The sequence below is a fragment of the Branchiostoma floridae genome, chromosome 15 (genome assembly GCF_000003815.2).
Source record: "Branchiostoma floridae strain S238N-H82 chromosome 15, Bfl_VNyyK, whole genome shotgun sequence".
NCBI classification, from domain to species: domain Eukaryota; kingdom Metazoa; phylum Chordata; class Leptocardii; order Amphioxiformes; family Branchiostomatidae; genus Branchiostoma; species Branchiostoma floridae.
This window is the reverse complement of record NC_049993.1, coordinates 11,091,425-11,118,344: the sequence shown is the minus strand read 5'-3', so window position 1 is coordinate 11,118,344 and position 26,920 is coordinate 11,091,425. Positions and strand designations below refer to the sequence as shown.

Sequence of the window (26,920 nt, the reverse complement as noted above, 5' to 3'; positions counted from 1 at the left end):
TAGTTCATTCTAGTGATGCTGAAGAAGAGTGATGGATGTGACTCGAAATGTCTATCCGTTTTTTATCCAATTGTAGAGATTGAATTGTATTTGTATATTGCTTACCTGGATGTCTAACAAGCCAAAAAATATTTCACTCCCTTGGCGCAAAGTTATGGAAGTATGGAATATGATTTCTTGAAAGAGAGTGAAGAACTGACCCATTTTGAGTTTGGTAACAGGGATAGCCTTTGGCAAGTATCAAATATCACATTATCAAGATATGTCACTTATGTTACCTGCTTCCTCTGCACATACTTGATTAGATCTGTCTCACAAGCTTGGATCAGCCCAAACTTTCAGCTTACTTTCACAACAGCTATTCTGCCAATGACTAATACAGACATCAGAACTTCCCTATCACAAGTTTGCCTTGAGATAGTATAACATTAAAACAGAACTTCATACAAAAATCTGCTCTGAAAATGTGAACAAAAAAATCCTGATGTTTGTATATGGGTCACTCTCCAACTGACAAAAGGGAAACAGCTGTTTTGTTTCTCTCCCCCAGGGGGGAACCAATTTGTTTGTTTAGTCCCACTTACCACTTCTGTGCTAATCCCTGATAGTTGTTGACCACTCCCTCTCACTTACTGGCCTTTCAGTCAGTGGTCAAGCCCACAGAGGAGTCAATAAAGTCACCAGCAAATTAGCTTCATTGAAATAGAGCTTGTGTGGTCATATTGGATGAAGAAAAAATGGCATATTTATTTTGGGCAGAGGGGTAATTATTTCTGTGATTTTTCTTTTCTGTATATCTTCATCTTGGAAATTATTTCATAGTCCTATCAGCTAGCTTTGTTGATCTTCAAGGGAGCTCAATGTAAAATGTGATAAAATTGCTGATATATGCAAAAATAGTAAATTGTCAGTGTAAAATAAGTTTCAGCAAAATATTAGCAGCCTCAGAGGGTCACTTGGGATGATTGATGGAATAGCCTTTTTTCTTCTTCAAAACTTCTTAGAAATATATGGAGGAAAGATTTGGGGATGATAAAGATTTTCTATTAGTCTTAAGTGTTTCACTTTGTCACAGTTCCAAGTCCAAGAAAATAATATAGAATGTTGAACAAAAAGTAATATAGGCAAAAGAGATTGGGATGATTGATGGAATAGCCTTTTTTTTTTCAAAACTTCTTGGGATTCTCATATTTCATCCAATCACATGAATCATTATTCCTCTAAAGTGTTTAAACTTTGTCACTGTTCCAAGTCCAAGAAAATAATCTAGAATGTTGAACAAAAAGTTGCAGAATGGCAACTTTGTAATATAGCCAAAAAGAAGCCAAAGTCTCTTTAAGTTGGTTAGTTTCATGAAGTGGACATGTACCAGTATCTCTGTTTAGGGTTATGTAGACTTGCTCTGTCACACAAGGTATGAGAAGTTCCGTATGGAACTCCTTAAAGAAAACCTGGACACATGGTCGTAAAGGTCAGCACAGAACAGCTTCCTTATGTTCGTTACTTCAGCTTAGCCTTATCCAGCTTATCCAATAATCCTTGTCTCTTAAATCTGCTGGTCAGGACATGTAGTATAGGTGCAAGTCAGATTCTAGACTCCTTAAAACTATATATCAGCTATATACTAGGCCAATACAAGGATGACTATGATGTGATACATATGAGTACCACTGATTAAGTTGATGCTATCTGTAAACTTATAAAATGAAGGCATTGTCGTAAAGGGAAGTAAAAAGGAATGGAGTAACATGTACATGCAGTTTGAAATGAACTAAACCATACCACTGTATTTGAAGTGTGATGTTCAACTTTTGCCTGTCTTTTATATACAAGTGTATGCAGCATAGCTTCTTGTACAAAATGCTGTCTAAAAGTTAACTGTCTGGTAGTATGAATTCCTATCACTTGAAGATTATTTGAACACGTGTTGGGATGTGACATTGAACTGCACTTATTAGTTGTGAAGGTCCTGCTGTTCGGCAGTTGTTTACTGCTGGAGTTGATATGTGGCGAGGGGAGGGGGTAAAAGGGAGGCCTTGAGAGGCCCACAGGTGACTAATGTGTTCCAGTCTTTTTTCTTGGTACCGAGGTCTTGAATAAGCTGTCAAAGATATAGAAATATCTAAATTTTGATAAACCACGCCCCAAAAATGGTATGTAAATTGAACGATGAAAGAAATTTGTACTCAGTGACAAAAAAATAAAATGTTTAGGACTGTTCTGTCTATGGGAATTGGGATGGTGGAAAAATATCCAAGCTGAGAGGTCTGATCTTTCCCAAGGGCCTGGGAAAGCCTTGGTACCTGTAGACTTTTCTAACCAGGGTGTGATTTATGGCGTTCATGGCCTGGTGTCCATGACATGTGGGAGTTCGTGTGACCTTGTGACCATGAGGTACAGAGGGTGACCCCGACCCTGAACCCTGTGCCCTGCCCTGATCACATAGATGGCCTCTCTCCTGACTCCTACATGCCCGACCACATCTTACACTGCTCTCCAGCCTCTCTCCTGACTCCTTCATGCCTGACCACATCTTACACTGCTCTCCAGCCTCTCTCCTGACTCCTACATGCCTGACCACATCTTACACTGCTCTCCAGCCTCTCTCCTGACTCCTACATGCCTGACCACATCTTACACTGCTCTCCAGCCCCTCTCCTGACTCCTACATGCCTGACCACATCTTACACTGCTCTCCAGCCTCTCTCCTGACTCCTACATGCCTGACCACATCTTACACTGCTCTCCAGCCTCTCTCCTGACTCTTACGTGTCTTACACATCTTACACTGCTCGTCAGCTTCCACACGTCTTACACTGCTCTCCAGCTTCCACACAAGTTACACTGCTCTCCAGCCTCTCTCCATGCCTGACCACTCCACAGAGTCTTACACGACTCTTCAGCTTCCACGCCTTCCTCCCTTCCCTTTAGGAATTATCCATCTCACAAAGCAACACAAAAGTCATTCTTCCCTGTGGTCATTTCATTTGATTGTATGATGTATGATTTATAAATGATATAAAAAGTTACCTTGCTTTCAGATAGCCCACCCTTAAAGAAGTCTAGACCGTCTTTTCCCAGTGCTTTTATTTTGAAACCATCATCATCATAAATCAGTCCCATACCTTCTATTAATACTTCTTGACTGTGATTATTTCATTCTGTATGTATAGCTTGATATCTTATCAGAATTTCATACCATCAGACCAAGATTTTCGGGAGGTTTTCACAGACTTTTTTTAAAAAGATTTCATTCTTTCCTTGCTTGTCATTTGGAGAAGGGGCATGCAGACTTTAGGACAGACTGGACTATAGTTGTGTCAAAGTTAATCCAGTAGAACCTACCAAGATAATAAAGTAATCAGGGATTATCCTCCTCTTCTATTTCCTGACTGCGGTGAGAGACAAGGTCACACAGCTTGTCTCAAGGTCAGCAGGTTGACCAGAGGCCGCCCCTCCCACTGTGCTGGGGTGGTGAGTTATAGGGTGTGTCCTGCATACAAGGACAGGGACACATGACAGTTTACAGATCGAACGTATTGGTCATAGGGGCCATACAGGACTGACCAATGGTACCAGAGCAATTTCAGTTATCAATGTGACATGTTGATACCAAAACTGTACACATTGAAAGCTTCTGGCTTTTCAGTAGTAGAAGTAGGAAGCATCTCACACCTTTATTGCAAATTTTTCAATTAGCTATCCCCAGTCGTATTTACTGTAATGTATAGCAATGACCTTGAGAGGAAATCATGGCACAGATGTGGCCTGGTGTTAATTATGTTTTAATGAGTTGGAACGCAGGCAGTGTGGACATGGAGGTTTGAAGCACCAGGTGGGGGAGGTATGATTATAAACCAAGGATCCTCCCAAAGACTTGCTGTATGGAAGTATTCCTAAATTTGGTGACAAATTCTCTATTGGTTATGGGGTAGGACAACAGGGAGAATGTTAGTGGTGCCGAGTATGCTCAGAAATATAATTTTCACCTTCTTTATGAGGTTATATCTCCCATTACATCTTATTTGGCATCTGTATATTAACTTTGACTTTATTCAAATTGCAACAAAGACAATACAGTATGGACACTAGGAAGCTAGATTTACGTGTAGTTCTCAAGCTTGTCAAATGTGAAAGTTTGCCCTTCAGTTTCTGTTTGTTAGAGTTGCAACAAACTTTCTGTGGCCTTTGACAAAACGGTGGGAGTTCCCAGACCTATGTGGATAAGGGTAATGAGCACTTACGCCAACCTGTTGTCAGAGAAAATCCCAACGTCCTGTTTCTAATTGGGCCCTCATTGTAAGAGCAGTTCCCAAGCTATTTCAAGAAGTTCCCAGTTTATGAAGAAACACTGAAAGATTGGGCACTTGTGAGACCGATTAGTTCCAATGTTTTGCACACTATTTTTGGAATGGATTGTCTCGTCTTAATTACTCATTGCAAAATGTATATTTGTAACAAACTAGAAGCGATAGGTAACATTCGAAACATACGAAACTCTCTAGATTGCTTTTTCTCAAAATTAAAAGTGTACGATATGTACAAATATAGCCAAGTAGTTTTATGATGTAGACAAGCACATGATTCAGCGTTGAACGTATTCTGGGAGCACATATGTGCTAGTAGCTGATTTCTACCAGTACTGGAGATACCCAGTATGTAAATATAGCTGTTGTTTTGGTATCTTGTGTCAAGTAGGGTTACCCAGTGAAAGTTGAACACACTCCAAAACCCTGCTTTCCAGGGGTGATTCACCTTTAACTTCAGGTTTATATCTTACCAATTCTCTAAAAGCTGAAATCTTCAGATTTACTGAATGTATTGTTAACCACTTATATTATATCAATTGTGCATAAAAATGCATTATTAGAAATATGATAAAATCACAATCTTTCATGGGTGTGTGGCGGGTTTTCTTAATCTTTTTATTGGATGTATAAAAAAATCTACTTTTCCATGAAAAGTCCTCCAAATGTTGATTTTGACCGACCCTTAATTTGAAAGGCTGTCTATGTGACATGGCCTGATGATCAGTCGCCTGAATGCAATTTCAGATAATGGTGGGTATTTCTAGAGATGTTATTGGGTTAAACTTGAGCCTCAGCCAAATGGTGACATGGGTGAGCATCCTCAGTCCCCTTGGAAATGTCCTGTACAGTGATTGGTCCACTGAGGTCATGTGATACCAGCTTCTCATGACAAAAAGTGCCCTTCATGCTGTACTGATTGACTGAGCAATATCGTGTGATAGTTTTCATCAGGACAGACTTATTAGGTAGATTTTACTGCACTTTAAATTTACGATCTTCCTAATTCTCTTTCTAAGTTTATTGAACGAATAACCTTAATTCTTGGAAAAACTATCAAGTTAGCAACAATGTTGTAAGAAGATGGCATCTATGTTGTATTGGTGTCACTGTCACCTCATCCTTCAGACTATTATTACTTATCATAAGTCATTCTCTCTCGAAAGTTCGTCCATTACATTTGTATGTACTCGGATGCCAAACATGTATAGCTGATTCAAACAGGCCAATGTCATTATCACATTGAGGTTCTAGGTTGGTCTCCCTCCCGCCCATGTGGGTCATGTCTGTTTCTTCCTGTCTCCATCTGTATTGTCACAGCCTGTACCTACTGTTGTCTTCCCTGTCAGTCTGGTACAGGAGGGGCACACCAACTATGTGCCCCCACCCTGACACAACTGCAACTGACACCTGTTTTAGCAATCTAGATTCACTGGGGGGAAAGAGAAGTCCCCAGTGCTCTTACCAGTTTACCCTGGGGTGGTGTGTGTGTGTTTGCTGTGTGTGTGTGTGTGTGTGTGTGTGTGTGTGTGTGTGTTTGTATGCTGTGTGTGTGTGTGTGTGAGTGTGTGTGTGTGTGTGTGTGTCACAGTGTGTGTGTGTGCCATGTGTGTATGTTAAAGAGGTTTGATAAGATTGACATTTATGACTTACTGCTTGACTGTTTTCATAGTACCTCAATAGTCACACACTTCAAGTATTCAAGGTTGTTCCTCCTAGTCCTATACATGTTTCAGGCTGAGAGAACACACAAATATTTTAAGTCGTTAGATCTTTCACCAGACTCTCTAAAGTACAGAAAATAGTTTCTCTGTTCAGGACATAATTTTACTGGTAACATTGTGAATGAAAACATTCAAAAACGGTGGTACAGTCACTCACTGCAAAAACACATCCTTAGTTCTGGGGAAGGTTAAAGTGATGATGATGATGACTACACAATTGCAGCAGCATGGCCTTGAAGTTGAGCATTTCTGCAGGCTCACCCTCCCTAACATACCGAAAAGCCATCAAGGTTGAAGTTTTTCTTTCTTGTTTATTTTTCAGAGAACACTGGCAGTGATTCTGGGGACAGCATGTCAGTTTCCAGTGACCCCGACATAAAAGGTGGGTTACCACGGCAATGCCACGCCCCTAGAGACAAGGGTTGCTATGGCGACTAGGTGTTGCTCAACAAGCTGGTGTTTTGAGTGGGTAATTGTGTATTTTGTCAAACTGTGCCTGCAAGGTCTTGTCAGTAAGCAGTTACAAAAGTTATGATACAGACTTGATAATTTGAAGGAAAACTCATGGAGAAAAAAAATGAAAGACTAAAAAATGTTGTGGAAAAATACATTAAAAGTGTATATTTATTGTCTTGATTATGAAAGACTGCCAAAAGATTTGCTGTGTCGTTATAATTGTCATTTCTGCAAATTTGAGGATTTAGAAAGTGGGATAACGCAGCATGAAATCCCTGCAGATAGCTATATACAGTACACAGACATGTACACATTCTGGATTGTTAGTCTGTCTGGAAAAGTATTATTTCAGGGGTTCTACCATTTCATTTTCTGAAGAAAATAAAACCATCTAAAGATATAGTCTAAAATAGCCCAGGTAAGGCATTAGTGACTGAGTAACCACCATTAGATGTGATTGGGATAGAGTTGGGATGTTCAGGTACCACTGAAGATGGTCTGGGTGTAATGTCATCTTCACTTCAATTTGTCCCTGTCTGCCAATCTAAGAGCCTAGAACCCCTTGACAAAGTCAAGTACAGTCATTCTGGGCTGTCATTATGGTAAGAATGACGCAGACAGTTGGAAGTTTGTGTGTTATTTCGTGGTATTGCAATCATGTATGTATTCATTCTGCAACAAGGGCTCTCTAATCTAGCCTGCAATCTACGTCTGATGAGACCAGGCAGGATGTAACAAAGGAGGTTGTTTTCTCTCCAGATCACGTCTGCCGGTGGAACTAATGAGTGATCCACAGACAGGCAATGCTACACTTGAACTTGAACTAGAAAGCTCCAGCCTAATCTGGCTGCTCTGCCCTTAGGAGGGCTGAACTTGTTTTGAAGAAAGGGAACGGCCCTGTCAGTTCTAATTAGGTAATGCCGGCTGGGAGGAAAACACGGTGGCGCGACAGTGTCCCGGGGTGCGGAGGGGACGTGCGGCACCCCGTGCGTGCGTGGTAGTCCCTTCGTACCACGATTACAGCGCCACCTGTGCGTGGTGCGATGTTATAGACCGACAAGGACGCGGCGTTCCTGATCTTCATCCAGAAAGGACGTCTTTTATGACCGACTGTATCTGATGCAGACTGAATCTCATAACCTTTCCCTCTTGACAAGTTAAATAATGAGAGGCTGGAGGATTTCTGCATCTTATCTTTAGCTTTTCTGTAACCCACTCATCCATGGAAGTCAAATTCTCACTCTTCAAAGAAGCTTAGCTGTCTAGAATATGTATAAGATGTGGTTTTCATCGAATGAGCAACTAGTATTGCTGCAGATAAAGTAGTTAAGATTAGACAATGTGTGTGGTTAAGTCTGCCAGAAGACAATTTTATTCACAGAGATGATTCAACAAAAATGAGTCAAGAAGTAAGATATCATATGGAATAATTTTTAGATGTTTTTATTTCTTAATGTCATTGCAACTACCAGTGCTTTGTTGTAGGTTGATTAGCCATTTGCTCATGATGACAAAAATTAACGTTAACTTCATAGTCAGTTGAGCAGTGGTAGACACTTTTAGCATGTTTAGATGCTGATGCAGTTACAAGCAGACTTGAAAGTTTGGTAATGTATGTCTCAGATAGTAATCCAATCAATTTAAGAGATGACCAGATCAGGGGAGCAGCTTTAAGGACTCTGAGTTGTTGAGGAATATCAGGAGGAGGGAGGAAGACGAACGCCCACATCTGCGTTGGGCCCCGACAGATTTTATCGGACTGAAATGACATCACGTTCGCTTTGTGCAAATTTGGATATGGGAGGCCACCTATACACCCAAATGAGAAGCACGTTTGGCCAGCAAGTTCCCTACCTAGGTACATATTGCCATCTCACCTATGATTTACTAGCTGGGCTTCCAACTCGTTATGGCTTTCACTAAGCTGTCTGATCACGTGTGACAATAGAAAGGAGGAAGAGTAAGTTTCCAGAAAGTCTGACTTAGATTGGTTTCGTTGACAACAGCCACAGTGTATTATTGTTAAAAACTAAGCAGCAGATGGGAGATTTGATACACTTCAGGTTGGTGTATTAAACGTGACCGGCATGCCAATGATATAGAATGGTAACGTTGTACCCAGTCAATGATCTATCAACTGAACCAGGATTACCGTCTGAGCCACGATGATATATTGGAAGTCCTTGTTTGGCTTTTGTAATCCAAACCCTGCAGAGATTGTAAGGGAAAGGAAACATTTTGGAGCTCTTGCAGGTCACAATTTTATTGACCAATACATACCTGCACGTCTGTGATCTTAGTAACAGTTGGGTCTGTGGGGAGAAACAAAGGCATCGCCTGGGGAGGATCAACCTCAGAACCAGACAGTTTGGGGGTCGTTTCTATAATAAAGAATGATTCTCAGTGACAGATTCACTGAACAACATGAAGGGAACTAGGGCCGACTATGACATTGATATTACGGCCTTTCAAGATCTTCATAATATGATGAATATCTTCGAGTAGTTATGAAATACAAAGGTTAGCAGAAGGTCTGGAATAATATTATGAAAGCCTTCTCTGATTTGGGGCTTGGAGTTATGTGGATGCTGTATCTCATTTTTAAAAATAGTATATGTAGCAAAGATATGAAGGAGATGGAAGTAGGTCATATTACTGAAGATATCCCGCATTACTATTCTCCAGTTAATTGTGTCTGGGGAAATGTACCTATAGGAATCCTAAAGGAGTGCTGTACCTGGCTCCCTAAGGGTTATGTTTTACTAGTGAGCTCACGAGGCAGACATCCCACTCCTTAGAACTAATCAGACCATATTTATATGTGAAGAATGGTGTTTTTACGACTGGTGCATACCTTTGCGCAGAAGTTCCACGGGTGAGAGTTTTCGTACTGCACCCCGCTGATGTCAAAACATTAGGAAAGGCCCTGTGTATACACCAGCTGGATCCAACTTTCATTAAACCAATTTCCTCGGTAAGACCCTGGCTTTTCTGACGTTTACGGCAGCTTTGGGCTTTATGTGCAAAATGGAAAATGCCCCCCTCCCCACTGGGCTTAAGATTTATGGGGAGAGCCAAGCAGACCGCAGGGTGGGTGCATTTAGTCTTTGGGATGAAGAAAGATGGAGGATTGAAAGAGCCAGGGGTCATGAGTTTGATCCCCAATGCTACCCCCATCTGTAATGCTAAAACTCACAGTACTCACGTAGGCTTCCCTGAAGTAACAGTGTCAGTAGCAATATGGAAAGAATGTTACACATACACAGTTGATAAACTGTTACAGATTTGTAACTGCTTCAGAAATATCAGGGAATAAAAGGAGCTGGTTTCAACAGACTGTAATCTAGTGAAATGGTCAGTCCTTCCCAAAGTATCCGTGAAATGGCCCTTTCCAACAAATGTGTCTACTTTCAGTTTGAAAATTATTTTAAAGAATAGGGTCATTTACGGTGAGCCTAGCTTGGGAGAAAAGGAGATACTTTTTGCTTAGAAAAGGTGTTTGATTCCTGATCATTATGTTTGATTTGTAAGAAATACCGTAGTTGGGAAGCGAAGTTCAGTACATCAGGCCAATATAGCAGATGTTTGTACTAGAAGCCATGGCAAAAATGCAGCATAATCAGGGGGACTAGACGATGATAATCCGGGCTGCCCGTGCAGGAATGCCGTGGAAACGAACGGCTGAGCAGAAGTCCCATTGTCCACATACCGGCATGGATAGGTGGACAGACTTCTACATTTGTACTTTAGCACGGCTTGCTTGCTCAACAAGGACCCTGTTTGCACCGTACAGGAGTGCCACCTTGTGACTCACAAAGCTACTGCAGTGTGTTTGGTGTAAAGGTGTATATTTCATTGAAGCTAACAAACCTTTCAGGGAAGCAGACCTGTAACATGGTGTTCTGTCGTTGACAGGCACCGTCCTAAGCAGCGACAACTTCATCACTAGCGGGGTGTTCGGGATCGCAGAGCTGCAGCGAATCACCAAGAGTAAGTCCTCCCTCTCTACCTTGTCTTGAAGCCTGTCCTCCTTATTTCAGACCCAGCGCGGTGGATTCCTGCGTCGGGTATTTTAACCAGAACGGGATTGGCCAGGGAGGGTCACTGCCATTCAAACGGCGTCGATCCCAGCCGAGCGAAACCTACCTACAGCCATCCCTGGGAACCGAACTCCCAGCATCAGCGAGGCAAATTTATGGGAGGTCGGTCTTTCTTTAGTTGGATTGATAAAAATGGATGTACCTTTTCATGGGATGACTCTGAATCTATATCTTTGGGAAAAGCCATAGTCACCAGGCACAAAATTTGGGTATTTTTGTTTTTCTCAGTTTATTTGTGGTAGCTATTGTTAAGGGGGAAAGTAGTTTACTTTGATCTACAAACTGTACACAACTTAAATTGTGTAGGAGGTTAGAGAAGGAAATTTTGCAGCTCTTATCCTTTGAGTATACTGTTCTTCCTTATAGCACATCTGTGCAGTAGCATAGAATCGTAGCAAAGTTGGGCTAAGTTGTTTACTTTGCTCTATTGCATTGACATTTAAGAACAGGAAATGTGTCAGTTGTTGTAGATTTACTAACCTAATGTCCTTTGTTTCCTGCAGCACCCATTGTGCAGGGTGGAGGAGTGGGGAACTTGACAATCGGAGACCTGGAGAGTCCCACCTACTACAGCATGCCTCCCGAGCAGCCCATGTCCGCAGGTATGGCCATTCGTCGCAGCCTTCAGACTGCCCCCCGCAGCATCAAGCGTCCCAAACGAAACGCTGGTTCTCTCTCGTCCGTGGATGATGACGCCGATAGCATTGGAGAGGCGGACGGGGACGTCAGCTTCTACGGTCGGTCGCCGGCTTCGCTCGGCAGTCAGTCCTCTAGCTGGCAGAGCGATATTGAACCAGGTGCAACTCAGTTGATGCTCCTCAGTTGCTTCAGCAGGGAAAAAGTCAGGTTCTGTCACAGTAACATGTAATGTGAAATACTGCAGTCTGGTTGTGTACAGGAAAGTACATGAAAATAACTTGCACTAAATGTGGATAGATTTGTCAGCTCTACAGTTATGTTGACAAAGAAAAATATTTAACTGGAAATGCCCAAAATGTTGTGCACGTTCTTGCTAATTTTACCATATTCGTACCAAAAAGAAAATGGTCATACATTAGATATTACTGTGCACAGAAAAATGACTCCAAGGAGTTGTGTCAACAACTACCCATGCAACTGTAGGCCCGATTTATTTCAGATTAACTGTCATACTCTTCCAAAGATACTTGTGCATGCTTTTCTATGATATCAGGAAAGATACCAAGAACAAAGAATGATATTTAAAGGAAACAGTTGAGATTTAAATCTGGCCTATTCAGTGTACATGAACAGGCAGAACTTCTTCAGTCTGGGTCTCTAATCTGAGGGAAGAAAACAGGCTCTTGTGACCAAAAGGTAAGTACCTTCTGTTTTGATTTGTGTACAAGTACGACTCTATCTAGCAAGCAGAGGCCGGATGATTGACATGTACACTACCTACCAGAGAAGGGAGTGGTTTTCCTATTGATTTCAGCGCTGCAGCAACTGCATTTGTAGAGGCCAGCAGCTTTTCAAACCCCCCGCTTACATAGATGCTTGCTTGCCTGCTTGCTTTTGTCTTCAGCAGACAAAGATTCACGGTGTAAGGTTGGGTGTGAACTCATGTTAACTAGACTGTTGTATCTAATGGTCTCCATTGTTGCTGAATTCCCTACATACAGTTTGTTTCTCATAGTAAACATGGTGTTTGGGTAGAAGGTTCAAGAGCTTCAGAAACACCAGCACACCATAACTTATATCCATTTGAAATACATGTTACTACACATGAAAAAATTATTTTAAGCTCTCTTTCCATCTACTGTATGGTGAAAGAAGGGATAATACAAAAAAATGTTAAGAACTACATTGTATATGTTGTAAACATACATAAGAACAGAGTGGTTAATGCTTGATACAGAAGTTGATATTAGTTAGAAAGGTAAAAGGGATTCAAGATTCAACAATGTTTTGGTGTGATATAGTAGCCATTCCACGACTGTTTTAGGTATATCATTGTGATGTCTATGCATGTGTAACTTTAAGCTACTGTAACACTCTTTTGTTGTTGTCTATCATTTGTCCTTTTGTCTCTGTTATCTAAAACAAAATTCAGTTCTGATCATTTTTGCATGGCATTTAGAAAAAAATGATTTTGTGTATAACATTAGTTGTTCTTGTGTTTTTAGTTTGAAATTAATATTTTTTGGCAACAGTTCCTGACATAAGTTAATTAGGGCTAGGTATATATTTGTGTTCACTGTCTTGTGTTTTTTACGTTGGTACTTATAAAAATTAGCTTCTTAACAATCTATTTGTAAAGAAGCAGTAAATTAAATGCTCTTTGTGGTCAAAGTTGAAAATCATTCTTTCCCCAAACTACATGTACTCTTTGAAACAGTCAAAATTTTGTGAAACACATTTTATAAGAACTGTGCAAAATTGAATGTCAAAAATTTCAATGATTTTTTTTCTGTTTGAGTATTCTAAAATCAAATTCCGACAAGCCTTTTCAGTATCTATTTTATGTTGTCTTTTTGACAATAATTCCTTTTGTTGAGGACATAATTTTAATAAGTGAGTGCTGTAGTAATAAGGTCAGACATTTTAATTTGTAAGAAGGTCGGACATGTTAATGTGGCTAGGCTTTGCTGCTGCATGACGTTGCTGACGACGCTTCTCGCCATCCACAGGTACCAGCCCTGCCCTGCCTTCCCCGAACGTCATCCACGCCAAGCCAAAGCCGTCCGACAAGCCCGGCAACTTCGGCTCTCCTGCTAGCACAGGTGGGGCTCCTACGACCACCGCAACCACGCCCGCCGCCATGCATGCTCTCCCGCATCCCGTTCTTTTGACTGGGCCCGGAGGTACAGTGGTGTGAGACCTTGAATGGAGTGACCTTTGAACTTGAATGACCACAAAGTGCCTTCCTAAAAAACAGCCTCTCTGTTAAGCTAATTCTTTGATTTTTTTTTACATATGATTTTCGACTTTTTAATTTTATTTGCATTTTCTCCTTTCTGAAAGAAGCCTAATTGTGACCAAAATGTAAGCTATTCCAGAAATGGTGGTGGAACTTCTCTTGACTTCTGGGCCCAGAAGTTGAACTGCAAACTGAAGATGTTATGTTCTACTCAGCTCCAGCTAGAATATGATACTTCGGAAAGATTTTGATATTCAAAGTAGATTTGTGGAGTAAGAGTGACCAACAAATGTATGGCAACCCTACTTTATGAGAATGAAATGTTCTAGCTATAGCTGGACGTTCAAAAATCCCAATCCCGTATCCAAAGGACTGGTCTGGTCACAACTACTTACTGCACTTCCCAAACCTTAAGAGGGAGCAATCTATATTCCAGACAAGACTTGATCAGTTGTAATTCAACGTAACGGGATACAAATTTCTTCTGACCTTAATCGATAGACAGTGACAGTGCTGCAAGGTCCATTTTACAGTGGTTAAGAAATGGATATTTAAACTTTACACTTAAAATTGTCACTTTATAGTATAGGATACCGTAAAGTCCCAGAACATCTACTTGTACATACTAACATGCGTCATGTCATGCAAATTCACTCTTTGTCTTCCTCCCAAAATCCACTGGTCAGTACTAGTCATCAGTGATGAAGGCAGTTACATATAGGATTGATAAATTTGCATTGGTCAAAACATACTCATGTACATGTATGATGACTCACCTGTTGAATTCTAACACAGAATGTTGAACAGCACAGGAAGTTCAAATTCTGATTATGTGCTTACTAGTTTGTACGTGAGGCCCTGCTGCTTGCTTGCTTAACTGCTTTTCCATAATTTTTTCCATTCTGTGATGGTCAACCCCATACGGTTGGTTTGTTGTAAGGAAGAGTTTTGTTCATCCAATTCTGACTGAACACAACTTCTTAAGGTGTATACAATGTTGTAGCGATAATGTGCTAGTTTGTGTGAATGTGTCTTATTCAATGTGAGAATTTACAGAGGAAAAGAACTATCTTGTGAAACTTCTAAAATTTCTATCTTATCAGAAGAGGTTGTTGCATGCAGTTTCCATAACATTCCAAACTTCTAGAAACTGAATCCATTACAAAACAAGAATTTTATTCTACCATCATTTATGCATGCATTTTGTGAGGAAAGTTTTTAAAAGTGTGGAGACATTTAGAACCTGTTCATACCAGGATAGTAATTGGGATTTACCCAGGCATGGGACCAACAACAGAATCTACCACCTGAGGTAGATACGACAGATCTGGATTAAATCCACCCCCCCCCCCCCCCATTCCCATAAGGCAGATTCAGACTGTTCATACCAGGATTTACAAACAAGGATTTGGTATATCAGAATTAATACCAGTTTAAGGCTGGATTTAGACTGTTCATACCAATCCCCTGCCTGGGAGAATCCTGAGTCTCAAATCCTAGCATATGAAGGGATCTTACAGTGTCTTAAGAAGAGAACACTTTTGTCCCATTCCAATTAAAGTTGTAAGTTCCGTCCTGTCACCCCCCTCCCCCTTCCCAGGTGCTGTTTACCCTACAGCTCTAGCCTTCAGCACAGCGGGGTCGTTCCAACAGCCAGGGGGGTACTACCAGCACCCCCTCCGCTTCCACCACAACCCGGAGAGCAACACACTGGCAGACTTCGTTCAAGTCGTCTGCAACCAAGAGGCTCAGAACCAAGAGGTAAAGAGTCACAACTTTCTGTGTTTTTATATAACGCTAGTTCACCTTTATCCGCGTGGTAACCTATATCCGTTGATTTTATATGCAAAGAATAAAGGTAACCCCACGGATAAAGGTGAACTAGCGTTACATGTACATGTATGTATATATCAAATGGCCAAATACACTTACTAGTAGGTGTATAAGCTGAGCTGTCTCCATGACCCATTGATCTGTCCAGGAATGGAAATTTGCTTGTTATGTCAGGAAAAAAATATCAGCCCATTTGTAGAAAAAAAATGCATTTAATGACTTGAAATTGCTGAAAATGTATTTTTGTTTCCTCGAAATGACAGATTTAACAAACAAAAATTTTAAAATTTACAACATGTGCTCCCAAACAACGAGTGGGACAGAAACTAATTTAAAGCTTAAGACAGTCCTGAAATAGAAGTTGAGGAAGAAATATTTAAGATTGTTACTGCGCCACGGCAAGCAGCAAATACATTGTCACTATCATTATTAAAAATCTGATTTGCATTCATTGTTGATTTTCTGACAAATCTGTGCTAAACGAGCCCCTTATTAAATGAATGACTGCTTGCCCCCCCTTCTCCACAGTCGTATGCACATGGGACTCGGGAGACTTGGGTAAAGCTGGAACGTTCCGTCCCACAGGTCTGCAAGAACGAGAACAAGTTCAACCCCTCCAAGTGCAGCCCCGGACCCTTCATTCCTGCTACCATGCTGCCTCCACCCCCGCCCCCACCCATGGCGCGACCTGTCGCCCTGGTGACGTCAGGTGCGAGATCCACGACAAGTGCCACGCCTTCTCCCACCACCTCCACCACCACATCAAGTAAGTCATGATCTGTATTTGTTACCTATGGGAATATCTCTGATGTGGGTACTGTTTATGTAATTAAATGTGTATGTGTATTCGTACCTTAAATTCTTTTGTCAATATGTTTGAATTTTCCCATGTTTGTAGGTTTTGAGGTCCCGAGTAAACATGGTGATTTGGGGCACCAAAGTAATTTTCTTAAAGTACAAATCTCTGAGTTGGGGAACAATTAATCAAGACTTTCAATAGCAATTTTGGTGTTACTAAGAAAATTTCCTTTTGAAAATTCATCCATGTTTATGCAACACTCATCATAGCAATCTGCACGGTAAATCTTGGGGGATTGTCAGCTATTCAGTCCTTGAATTGTAATACAATTGCAATATGTCAGATTTGAGATGATAAGTTTCATGAAATTGTCCTGGGATAAGTTTGTAGAATCAACTGTTGATTTTTGCTGCTGCTGCATATCTATTACGTGGATGTCTAACCTTCATTGACAGAAGTGTGAACAATGTTCATGGCTTGTCATACCCAGCACCTGTACTGTGTTGTAATCAATACCTGCTTGTTCCAGGTGCAGCCAGTGCACCGGGGTCCACCTGCCCCACCACCCCGCCTGGTAACCGTGCCATCATGACCAGTCCCTTCGCTGCACTGGGCCGGCCGGAGACGGGCTTCATCCACCCACAGGCACAGCACCAGGTGAGAACACCTCTGCACTTAGGTGTGACCATGTCAGGTCATGTTAGCACAGGTGTGACATTGTGATGTTGTGTGCTTTGTCTGAAATCTTTTTCTACCCAGCTTCTTGTAGCTGCTGTCATGCTTTAAGGTGGTCAATTGTCTATGATGCAGTTTTTAGCAATCGGAGGGATATCCATATATTGTTGATTCCGTTTCAAACTGAGATTTGAGTCATTCTATATGAGAAACACCTTGACGGTCAGATGTTTCAACTTTGATAGTAGCCAAATGCTTTCCACACATTGCTGCGTTAATTCTGCCTTTATTCACGGCTTTCATTGCAATCTTGCCCCTACTCTCCGGCTCTTCTATTCTGTCATCCTACCCCCTTGTTCATCAGTATCCTGCTGTTCCATCAGTTGCTGACATACCCCAACATCAGCCCCGTCAGTATGACTGCCCTCAGCCCCAGTGTGCTGGCGTCGCCCATGACAACGCCACGGACCACGCCCAGATCCACGCCCATCCCTCGCTGGACGGCCCCGTTGATCTCACTGGAGGAGAATGCAGACTACAACATGATGGCCGGTAAGGCAAATGTTTCACACTTAGTAAGTATGAACCATTTTCTTCTGGTAACAAACATTTAGAATTGCTGCTGAAGAATATGTTAAAATGAAAAAGTTATTTCCACAACAAAATATACAGGATTTCATCTTAGTTATATACAAAATTGTACATGCATATGCTTGGATTATGTTGTTCATGGAAAATACTGTACTGAAAAATTACGAAACATACTGTAATTCACTTTGTCTTCTCGGCACCAAACTTTCACGGTCTGAGAAAATTTTACCTTTTCTCAGAACTAAATGTTCACGGTATTGGCAGGTGCATGTAAAAAAAGTCGTTGATTTATTTGTTATCAGTAATGATAAGTTCATGTTACAGCCGTCATCGTGAAAACCGTGAACATAAAAGTACATTGAAAAAGTCAGGAATCACAGTAGCTTAAAAAGGTAACTTTGTCCTTACTATATGTCACACTGTTAACTATTTGGTGAAAGACCAGTTTGGTAATCAATGTTCCCTGTGTGTTACAGGGATGGTACAACCTATGAACCCTGAGGAAGGCATGCTAAATGAAGGTGAGTTTCACATCATTTCTTCATTGCACAGTTCATCATTTATGGAATCACTTTGATCGAGTAACTTTTGACAATATAATATCTGTATTGCAAGGTTTCCCCAAATTCTGATGCCACAAAATAGACGATTGCACATCACGAATATTTTCCCCTCTCCAGTTACAAGGTCTCAAAATAGAAAATATTTACCTTAAGTATTGTTACAGTTTAATGAAACAACCTTTTCTTATCACCAAGCCCTTTCCTTGGTGCTGAATAACTTTCCCTTAAAAATAGTACTCTGTAAAGTAATGTTTCAAGAAGTTGAAGTGATGTGCAAACTTTATTTACACAAATTGACATACCCCTTGTGTATTTATGTAATTTTAGTCCAGTTTTGTTGTAGTTGTTATGAGACTCGGTTGTTGTGGACTGTACTTACACCACGTCTGTGTTCTTACAGTCCCCGTCCACTCTTCTTCGTTGCAGAGCGCTTCTTCCCAATGATGCCCTCAGAGCCCATGGATACAACCGCCAACAGCAGCACACAGACCAGCCCCACCAAGGAGGCTGCCGCATGACCCTCTGTGTCCCGCTGCCAAAGGAAAGTAGTTCCTTGGGGCTGTCGTGGCAGGATTGTGACAGCACAACTTTGTACAAAATAGGGGATGACAAAGGTTTTCTGAGTAAACAATATGATACGCTGGTTAGCCCTACCAAGCAGTGTCTGCAGAGGAGCTGGGTCTTTTCTTTAACAACAGCAACAACAACAACAGAAACAAAAAAAAGTTCCTTCCTGATACAGAAACCTATGAAAGACAATTTTAATACCAACTGTGCATGTTTTCCAAAGTGCTGAGGAGACCATTTGTAGCTGTTTTAAGGATTTATACATTTAGATAAGGCAGGAGAGATTGTAATAAGCTCATCTTGCAGTCTGCACAACTGCAAGGTCTTAATAGACATATGGTTAGGTTACTTCTGCTTTGGACATAGAACGTAGAACTTAAAGAAGTAGGGAAAGAAGTACTTTTAAGACTTTGGGAATGGAGTTGTGCCAACCCAAAGTCATAACTAAGCTGCTCCTACCATGTAGATGCCTTTAACACAAGCGAACACAGCGGAATACTAATACATGATAATCAATATCAAAATAAGTCTAGCTAATCAATATAACAAGACTTTAGTTTCCGACATGGGTTGGACAGAATTTTTAGCAGATGGATTTATGGCTGTCCAGATGATAAGCTGGATTAACTACTATGACATTATAAATTATATAAGATAAGATTATACAGGCAGAGTTGCAGAGACAGGACACGTCCACATTTGATTTTTAAAATGGACAAGTATTAACCCTAACATTTTCCTTTCTTTGTTATTGAACTGACAGTAGCTCTTTAGTGTTTAGAGTATAAAAGCAAGAGGCTGAGAAAGACTGAATCAGTCACAGTGAAATAATCTCAGCCACTATGTACATATTCTGGTCGGAAGGTGTTTCAGCAGTTCAAATTGTATGGCAACATTGAAGAGTAGCCTAAAGGATTTATTGCACTCAAGAATTTCTCGTTTTTTCCACAGAATGTTCTTGACATAGGAAAATGAAATACTGGATACGTTTTACCTAGAAAGATTTAGTGTTGAAGACAGAGGTATAAGCCAAGCTTGATTACTTGACTTTCATTTTTGAGGTAGAGATATAGCAGCAGGAACAGTTGTAAAGGTGAAACAGTTTTGTTGCAGTTTCTGCCACCTAGAGTCGTATTTGGTCATTGTGAAGGTTGTCAACCACCCAAAAATGTTCCAGCTTCTGTACAAAAAATGTGAAATTCCAGTTGATTAGGATAAGGGCTGAGCTCTATATAGAAACCAATCAACTTAAACTATCTAAAACCAAGAAACTTAAGCATTAAAAACTGGCATTGAAGCTTGAAAATCAGTTCTAAATGATAACCACATGGCTAAGATACTTCTTGAGGTTGACGTCCTTTGTTTTCGAGGGAAACTCGCCAGTTCGAATGATTCTAACATCACCAGGTATTCTGCAGACACTGCTTCGAGGGCCTGTTTTCTGCTTCCTTAAGACACAGCAACCTATAAGTAGCACCCTACAGAACTTTAAGACAGCCACGTCAGCTTCTTCTCCACTGTGACAATTATTGCCAGTTAGTTAAGAATTTGAGATGTAACGTGGCTCAAATCTATTTTTCTGTGACTTATAAGAGATGACTACTAAGCAAAAAGACGGAGCTGAGTGGAGACAAACTTGTATGTTGATGTTGTTGGGTGTTGCACTTTGTACCCTTGAGGGGAGTTAATCAGCACAAGGAAGAGTATTTATGAAGAGAAGAGAAGCCAAACGAAATTGCAGCAATAACTCTAAAGTGTGAACTATCAATATTGTGTAGTGTGAATATCTCATGGGCCTGTTGGCCATGTATTTGCTTCTGGAGACGAGAAAAAAATGCACACGGAAGCTTTTAGAAATTTTATGCTTTGAATTCTATGAAGATGTAGCCTCTATAAATGTAGTAGATAAGCCTTTTTTTTTACTATCCTGATCAATTTATAGGAAAATGTTACTAACCTATTTTTGCTGTCGCCAGGTCTTCATTGAACAGTCGTTCCAAAAATTACAAATTAAAGTAAGGGGCCTTGTCTAATGTTTGACTTTGCCAAAGGTAGTTCCTGTATAAATCCTAAGTCTTTCCTAGGACAGGGATCTATAGAAGAGTAATTTGTGGCCTGCTATGGAAACTTGGCTAGTATTTGTTTGACATAGTTGTTGTTCCATGAAGACCTTGGTGCTAACGTTGCGAGCGTGCTATCTGTGAAGTAGATGGCACCTTGTTGTATCAAGTTCTTGACACCGAGGGTTCAACTGAAACATTTGAGAGATTCTGCTAACGCTGCTATATATATATCTATCTATTTCAATATATGTACGTATATCTTACAAGTGTCTCACGCCAAGCCATCATCTGATAGACTATTTGACTTCTGCTATCATCTTGACAGCCTTGTTGTCACATACAGGGCAAGATGTTTAACAGAAGTTTTTTGACATAGGAAATTTATTTCAGTGTTGTAGAAACTATAAGAATTTTGACATGGATTGTTTGAGTTGGAAACATGTTGATATGTCCGGATGGTGGACTTCGCGTGACACACTGCCGTAGCCTAACCTTGCTAATGATGCCTCTGACAATTCCTGCTGATGTCTTCCACGTTTTCAAACCCACGTCCGCTTCATCGTAGTTCAAGCCCGACCACTTTACGTCCATTCCAAATCTGAAAACGTTGCGTTCTGCACACAACCAACCCAAACAATGTTCTGCTCTGACCTGCCTCCTCGATTGTTTGTGTAAATTTTAATTTAGAAAGAGTTGCACAAGTTTCTGACTAGAGTGGTTTGTACAGAAAGGATGTAAATAAGCTAAAAGTGTGAAAATTATTTAGATATTCTTAATATATATTTATATATCCCTGTATAAAATGGTTTCTAGAACAGGGGGTATGTATCATAGACAAGTGCACATTGTGATTGAGAGAAAAGGAGATCAGTATGATTCTGCCCTATTTTCAATGCAGAATTTTGTATTTTTTTAGAGCCCCTTACTTGGAACAATTTTATGCAAGAGAGGAAGAAGTATTTCCGATGAAATGGACTTGTGGGTCGAACTGCCATCTACTGTGACCCTATCTTTGAAATGGGTCTGCTTTAGAGGCAGTGAATGTGTCTGTAAAATGTCTTGGAAAGTGTTGTTTGCACTGAAAAGTCTAAATTATTCCAATTAACTGTAGGAACTAATCAATTATTATTACGTTCCCCTTTATTTTCCATTGTGTTTTTGCTTTGTAGGCCTGAAAGTGCCACCCCTGTGTACCAACTGTTGTTGTTCTTGTGTGTGCTGACTGTTATATTTGTGTTCATGGGCCTATGGTTATTTTGTACCATGCTTTTGTACCTGCTGTTTCGTAGCCAAAGGACATCTAGTAGCTATGCAGTGCTTTATGCAAATGCCTTGTGCCTAGATTTATGCCACTTGCACCTCTCAGTGTAATCCCTTAGAAGGAGGGGGTCTTACCCGCACAAAGCTTAAAACGACGGCAAAACCTTAACAGGAACCATTGTGCATCAGTTCCGCAAATAGTTGTGTATGTTATAAACACAGGATTGGTTATTGTGGTATTTACTGTGATGCACGATTGCCTGTTACTAAATGGTTTTGCAATATAGCCACCCCCTCCACCTTTGGGGTTGACATTGAGAGACCCATTATGTTGAAGGAGAAACAAACAATGGGCTTCCGAAAGTTGGGGGGAGAAAATCGAAGAATGGGAACTTCACTTGTTAACTGGTCTGTTACGGTTTGGACCAGCATTTTATTTTATTTTATTTTCTGAAGATGTATCGAAAAGAGTGCAATATTTTTGTATAAAGAAAGGAGTAACACAAAGGACAGAGTTTTAAAAGATGTGTGATGATCTGGAAATTGTTATGGCTTGTATATAGACAATGATGGTATGTTGATGATAAGAATTGATACTGCAAGCAAAATGTGTGGGTCGTGTTAAAGGATGGGAAACTAGGGATGGCTAACTCTGCTTTGAGTAATTTTAGAGCAATTGTTTGAAGTGCCTCTGTATACTGCCTAACTGCTGTTTCCATGGTAGCCAGACGACCCCCAACCTTTCACCTTTCACCCCTTGCTTGGGAAACAACCCTCCTCACTCAATTGCTCCGGTACCCTCGGATGATGAATCTGCTAGAACAGTTACTTAATCAATAGATCGGCTCGTATCTACAGTAAAATGCATTCTATTGACAATGTTATACCGTACTGTACTTTACAATGTATTTGCAGTTTTTTTTCTTTACCGTAGGTGATAGCATAAAATAAGACAACTAACTAATGAGTAGGAAATGTCCATGTCTCGACTGTGAACCCTCCAATGCTGCTCACCCCCAGAGTTGGATGAGCTGTTCCAGAGGTAGAGGGATGATTGGTAATGCCTGGAACATTCCATGATGTTAGTTAGGGGTGGCAGGACACATTTCTATATTCTGGAGGGAGCCAATGGAAGAAGAAAACGTGGACAACAATGTGCCTCTGTATTTCTGATTGCAAAGCTTGGTGAAACACAGTATGGGAAGATACAGTACCTTATGTTACTTGACACAACACAGCAGACAAGTTTACAACGTATAGCCATTAATGCACAATAAATGTTGCATTCCAAACTTCAGCAACTTGACTCTGCCTCTTCTTTGTGTTTGACTTGTTTACAAAAAGTTGAAGTATAAGTGGAGAATAAAGTAACTTTGGGGCGAATGTATTAAGTTGGAATGGAATGGGAATCTGTGAGTATACTACCACAAAGATATTTCCTTAAGCTGAGTTTTGAGTATCATACTACAAGAGAACAAAGGACTAGTACTTAGTACTCAGAATTCTGTAAACAGTAGGATTTTTTGCCGTCCGGCCTTAGATGTAAGACTTTCCCGTCATTACCCGCCAAAGGAAAACCTAAGTACCTGGTGATAGCTGTGACTCTGTTCATGTATGTTATACTTCTTGCTCTGATGCTGACATGCAGACGCTCCTTGACAAACTAGAGAAATGTATGTATCAGTTTAGTTCAGCTTTTGGAGATTTATGGGCAAGAGTTCTACAGTTCAATTGTTGGGTGTCGAAAGACCGTTCTTTGGTCGAATATCAGAGCTTGAACTCTCAACGCTAGCATTAGAAGCCTTATCGTGCGCGACAGATTTGTATGGAAGAACATAGTGTCACCGGATGGATGAACTTAACTGAACTGATGTATCAGAAGTGGTAAGTACAAGACTAAAACAACCCTTGATCTGGTAGTTTGGCAGTCAGAAATAGCCCCAAGGTCAAGAACACGAGCTGAAAATAACTGATGGGAAACCCTCCTTAAGAACCAATCCCGTTTCCCAAGTCGCAGAATGCCCAAATTTGGGGATGACCCAGACCAAGGTGGTTAAAAAAAGGTGATTTTTAACCTCCTTGCCCAGACATAAAGAAAACCGCCAGACATAAAGAAAACGTTACAACATAGAAAACTCGAAAAAAAGAAACTCAAAAAACAGCCGGAGCCTAACCTCTGTTTGGAGAGTATATTAGAGTCAGACGATATAGACTATCTGAAAGTCACCGAGGTAAAAGAAACATTCCAAAGACTTGTCTATCATTTATGCACGGAGAATTACTGGATTGATGAAAAGATAAGGCGACTCCTGATGGGTTATTGAAAGGGCTTAAACGTTCCCGATACTTCAAGTTCACCAATATGTGTCTAGCCTTGTACATGATATTGGAAAGAAAAGTCGTTTTACAGTCTGTTGGGGGATTATCGTAAATTGTCGATTTATCTAGACTCATGTTTGGCAAATAGGCGCTTACTTTGTATCAATAATACCTCATTTTTTAGTATGATGTGTAAAGAAAAAGATACATACCGGTATATATATATAACGTTATACATATACATATACATTGTACATGTATTTCTCCATAGGATAAATGTGTCTGATAATATTTTGTTAGCACGACGCATGCAAACGTGACTGATTAGCGGATGAACAGTCAAGTAAAAGGTCTAAGTTGTCGGAAATTGGTCTCCAAGCAGATGTTGGAGTGGAGGATCGGAATGTTTTCCGAGAGACGCTGGGGCTTCTTGAACAGTCGCCCATCCCGTGTAAACAAACGAACAATTAAATAAAAGGCCAAAGCTTTCAAGGGAAATCGAATAACCTCCAAATATATCCGAAAACTACTCATAACACACAAGGTATGATGTATACATGAATGTAGGCGGCGCTATGACGGGCAGACATGGTGTACCTGGGCTCCTCACGCGGTGCCTAAAATCGACCCTTTTTATGCTACTTGTTGTCTTAAAGGGGCATTCGAGATGTGTATAATGATCTCTGTAACTATTTTGAAAGGTTTGCACTGACGTTAGGTCTAATTTCATTTATATTATCATATCATGACGGTCAGGACTATATACCCTATGAGAGCCCAATCTGCAGTACCGCTACCGGCCGCGTCCTGAAAAGTGGCTAAGACGACCGCCAAATTGCCAAATTTCCGTGTTTTCGGGAATGGGGAAATGGCGAAAGGCTCTTAAAGGGTTTTAGATTTTTAAACATCTCTTACTTTATTTTCAATAATGTGACCATTTGAAATCGTGAATAGCAATACCTAAGATATTTTACAAACGAAATTATGGCGTAATAGATCACAAGTGACGCGTTTCCCATACAATCTACGAGTAAAAGTGGTCGTGTATACATGTAAACTGTCGTGTTCTGAAGGGCTACTACGGTCACATTTCAATTCCATTTTGTGGTAAGACATTGAACAAATATACAACTGTGTTTCTCTTAGTTTATCAATAGATCAAACCCTCATTTCAATCTGCTGTAAGGTGTGTGGACTTGTACAATATAACCCCGAGTACCCGGAGGGGTCATTTTGATGGGCTTTGGGCACATGAGTTTTAGAAGATAGTTTGTTTAAGTACATCGTCTTCTGAAATGATACAACCTACTTCTTTGGAACAACCATTACGGGTCTAGTTTATTATACCATTTTCTGTATATTAAGTGTTTTCATATACTCCGTGGTATTGTTTTGGCGAGTGTTCGCATCAGCTTTGATCGGTATCTAGAGGGTGCCAGAGTGGCCTTCTGTGCTACTGAATTCGCACAGGTGGATGAATTATTTGCCGATTGAATACTCCATGCAGGACGGTTTTTATCAGACAGGAGCAGAGAGTAAAAGTGGCGCAAAAGGTTGACGTGATAGGAGAGCGCTTATTACATTATTTTTACTTATATATATCTATAACAAGCTAGTGTTAAATGCAATGGACTGTATTTGAAGCAAAATGACGGATAACAATAATGCTATGATATTATGTGACAGAAACTGGTTTGAGGTGAATACACTGTAGATCATCATCATAATTCACCCAGATCAATTTGGTGTCCTTCTTATAGATGCTACATTTTAGCAAACAAATTTTGAGATATTTTATATATATATATAAGACACATTTACTAATGTTATGAAGTATCGGTGTAATTTTTGCACTTAAGTGGCTGTTGCTATTAAAATTTTGACTTTCTGTTGTTCAGACTGTTTAATAAACCACAAGAAAAACTCTACGAGTCTTATTTTATTACAATGACATGGAACAGGTAATTGCGTTGGTTTTTTCCTTATAAGCTTGAAACATCATTTTCTCTTACTTACGAACCTTACGGGGTAGTCAGTTTTCTGTATGAGGTTCGGCTGGACTTTAAGGTTACTAACCATTGACAGAAATATGAGGTTGAAAGGATAGTATATTACATATCACGGAAAAGTAGTACATAAATGTCTTCGTTGCTTGTATTTTCCTGTCGATTATATATTGTCGTTATGGAAACGGGATCCAAAATGTCGCTATAAACTGATCCGAATATATCATAGACATAATGGTCGGTTGTTATAAGAGCAGACACAATACGTAATGGACGAGCCGTGGCTTACCGGTAGAGACTGATTCAAAGAGTTGTACTTGTAGTTTATTGAACAACAGAAATTCGACATTCAAATAGCAACAACCAATCAAATGTACAAAATTACACCAACATTTCACTGCATACATGAATGTGTCTACATGAAATAAACATAACGTCAGTTTATAAAAGCTAGCATCTATGAGGAAAACGCCAAACTCTTAGCCATAAATTATGATAATGAGAAGCTGTGTTCATTTTTCATGAGACTCAGTCACCTGTTTTCAACATAAACCTTATGAAACTAATTCATACATGGTATGATAAGCACTACATGGAAAAGGTTTTAAAATTGGGATGTCAATAATTTGCGGGACACCAAACCACATCTATCATTAAATATGAAGGAAACATATCATCTATGACCTCATATGTAGTTGTTTGGTTTGCCATATGTCTCAAATATTGTCCTTCTTGGTTTTCCACGGTCGCATTTTTTAAAACAAAGTTAGATATTATCA

General features: G+C 40.3%; 1 protein-coding gene across 16 annotated transcripts in view; it reads left to right on the top strand.

The window, feature by feature from the left end:
- The window catches only part of LOC118432506 (nuclear factor 1 A-type-like), a 48,379-nt gene extending 25,266 nt beyond the window's left edge, over positions 1-23,113 (top strand). The window contains exons 3-12 of one of the 16 annotated variants that reach the window (XM_035844105.1): positions 6,354-6,413; positions 10,528-10,689; positions 11,091-11,384; positions 13,236-13,409; positions 15,066-15,226; positions 15,827-16,064; positions 16,627-16,754; positions 17,137-17,324; positions 17,840-17,884; positions 18,353-23,113. In XM_035844105.1, the coding sequence (XP_035699998.1) occupies positions 6,354-6,413; positions 10,528-10,689; positions 11,091-11,384; positions 13,236-13,409; positions 15,066-15,226; positions 15,827-16,064; positions 16,627-16,754; positions 17,137-17,324; positions 17,840-17,864 (1,430 nt within the window). In that variant the 3' untranslated portion in view covers positions 17,865-17,884; positions 18,353-23,113. Of the gene's footprint in view, positions 1-6,353; positions 6,414-10,402; positions 10,478-10,527; positions 10,690-11,090; positions 11,385-13,235; positions 13,410-15,065; positions 15,227-15,826; positions 16,065-16,626; positions 16,755-17,136; positions 17,325-17,839; positions 17,885-18,326 lie in introns of all 16 variants that reach the window. The other 15 variants (XM_035844104.1, XM_035844099.1, XM_035844110.1 and 12 more) reach the window with 15 other exon arrangements.
- The last annotated feature ends 3,807 nt before the right edge of the window (positions 23,114-26,920 follow it).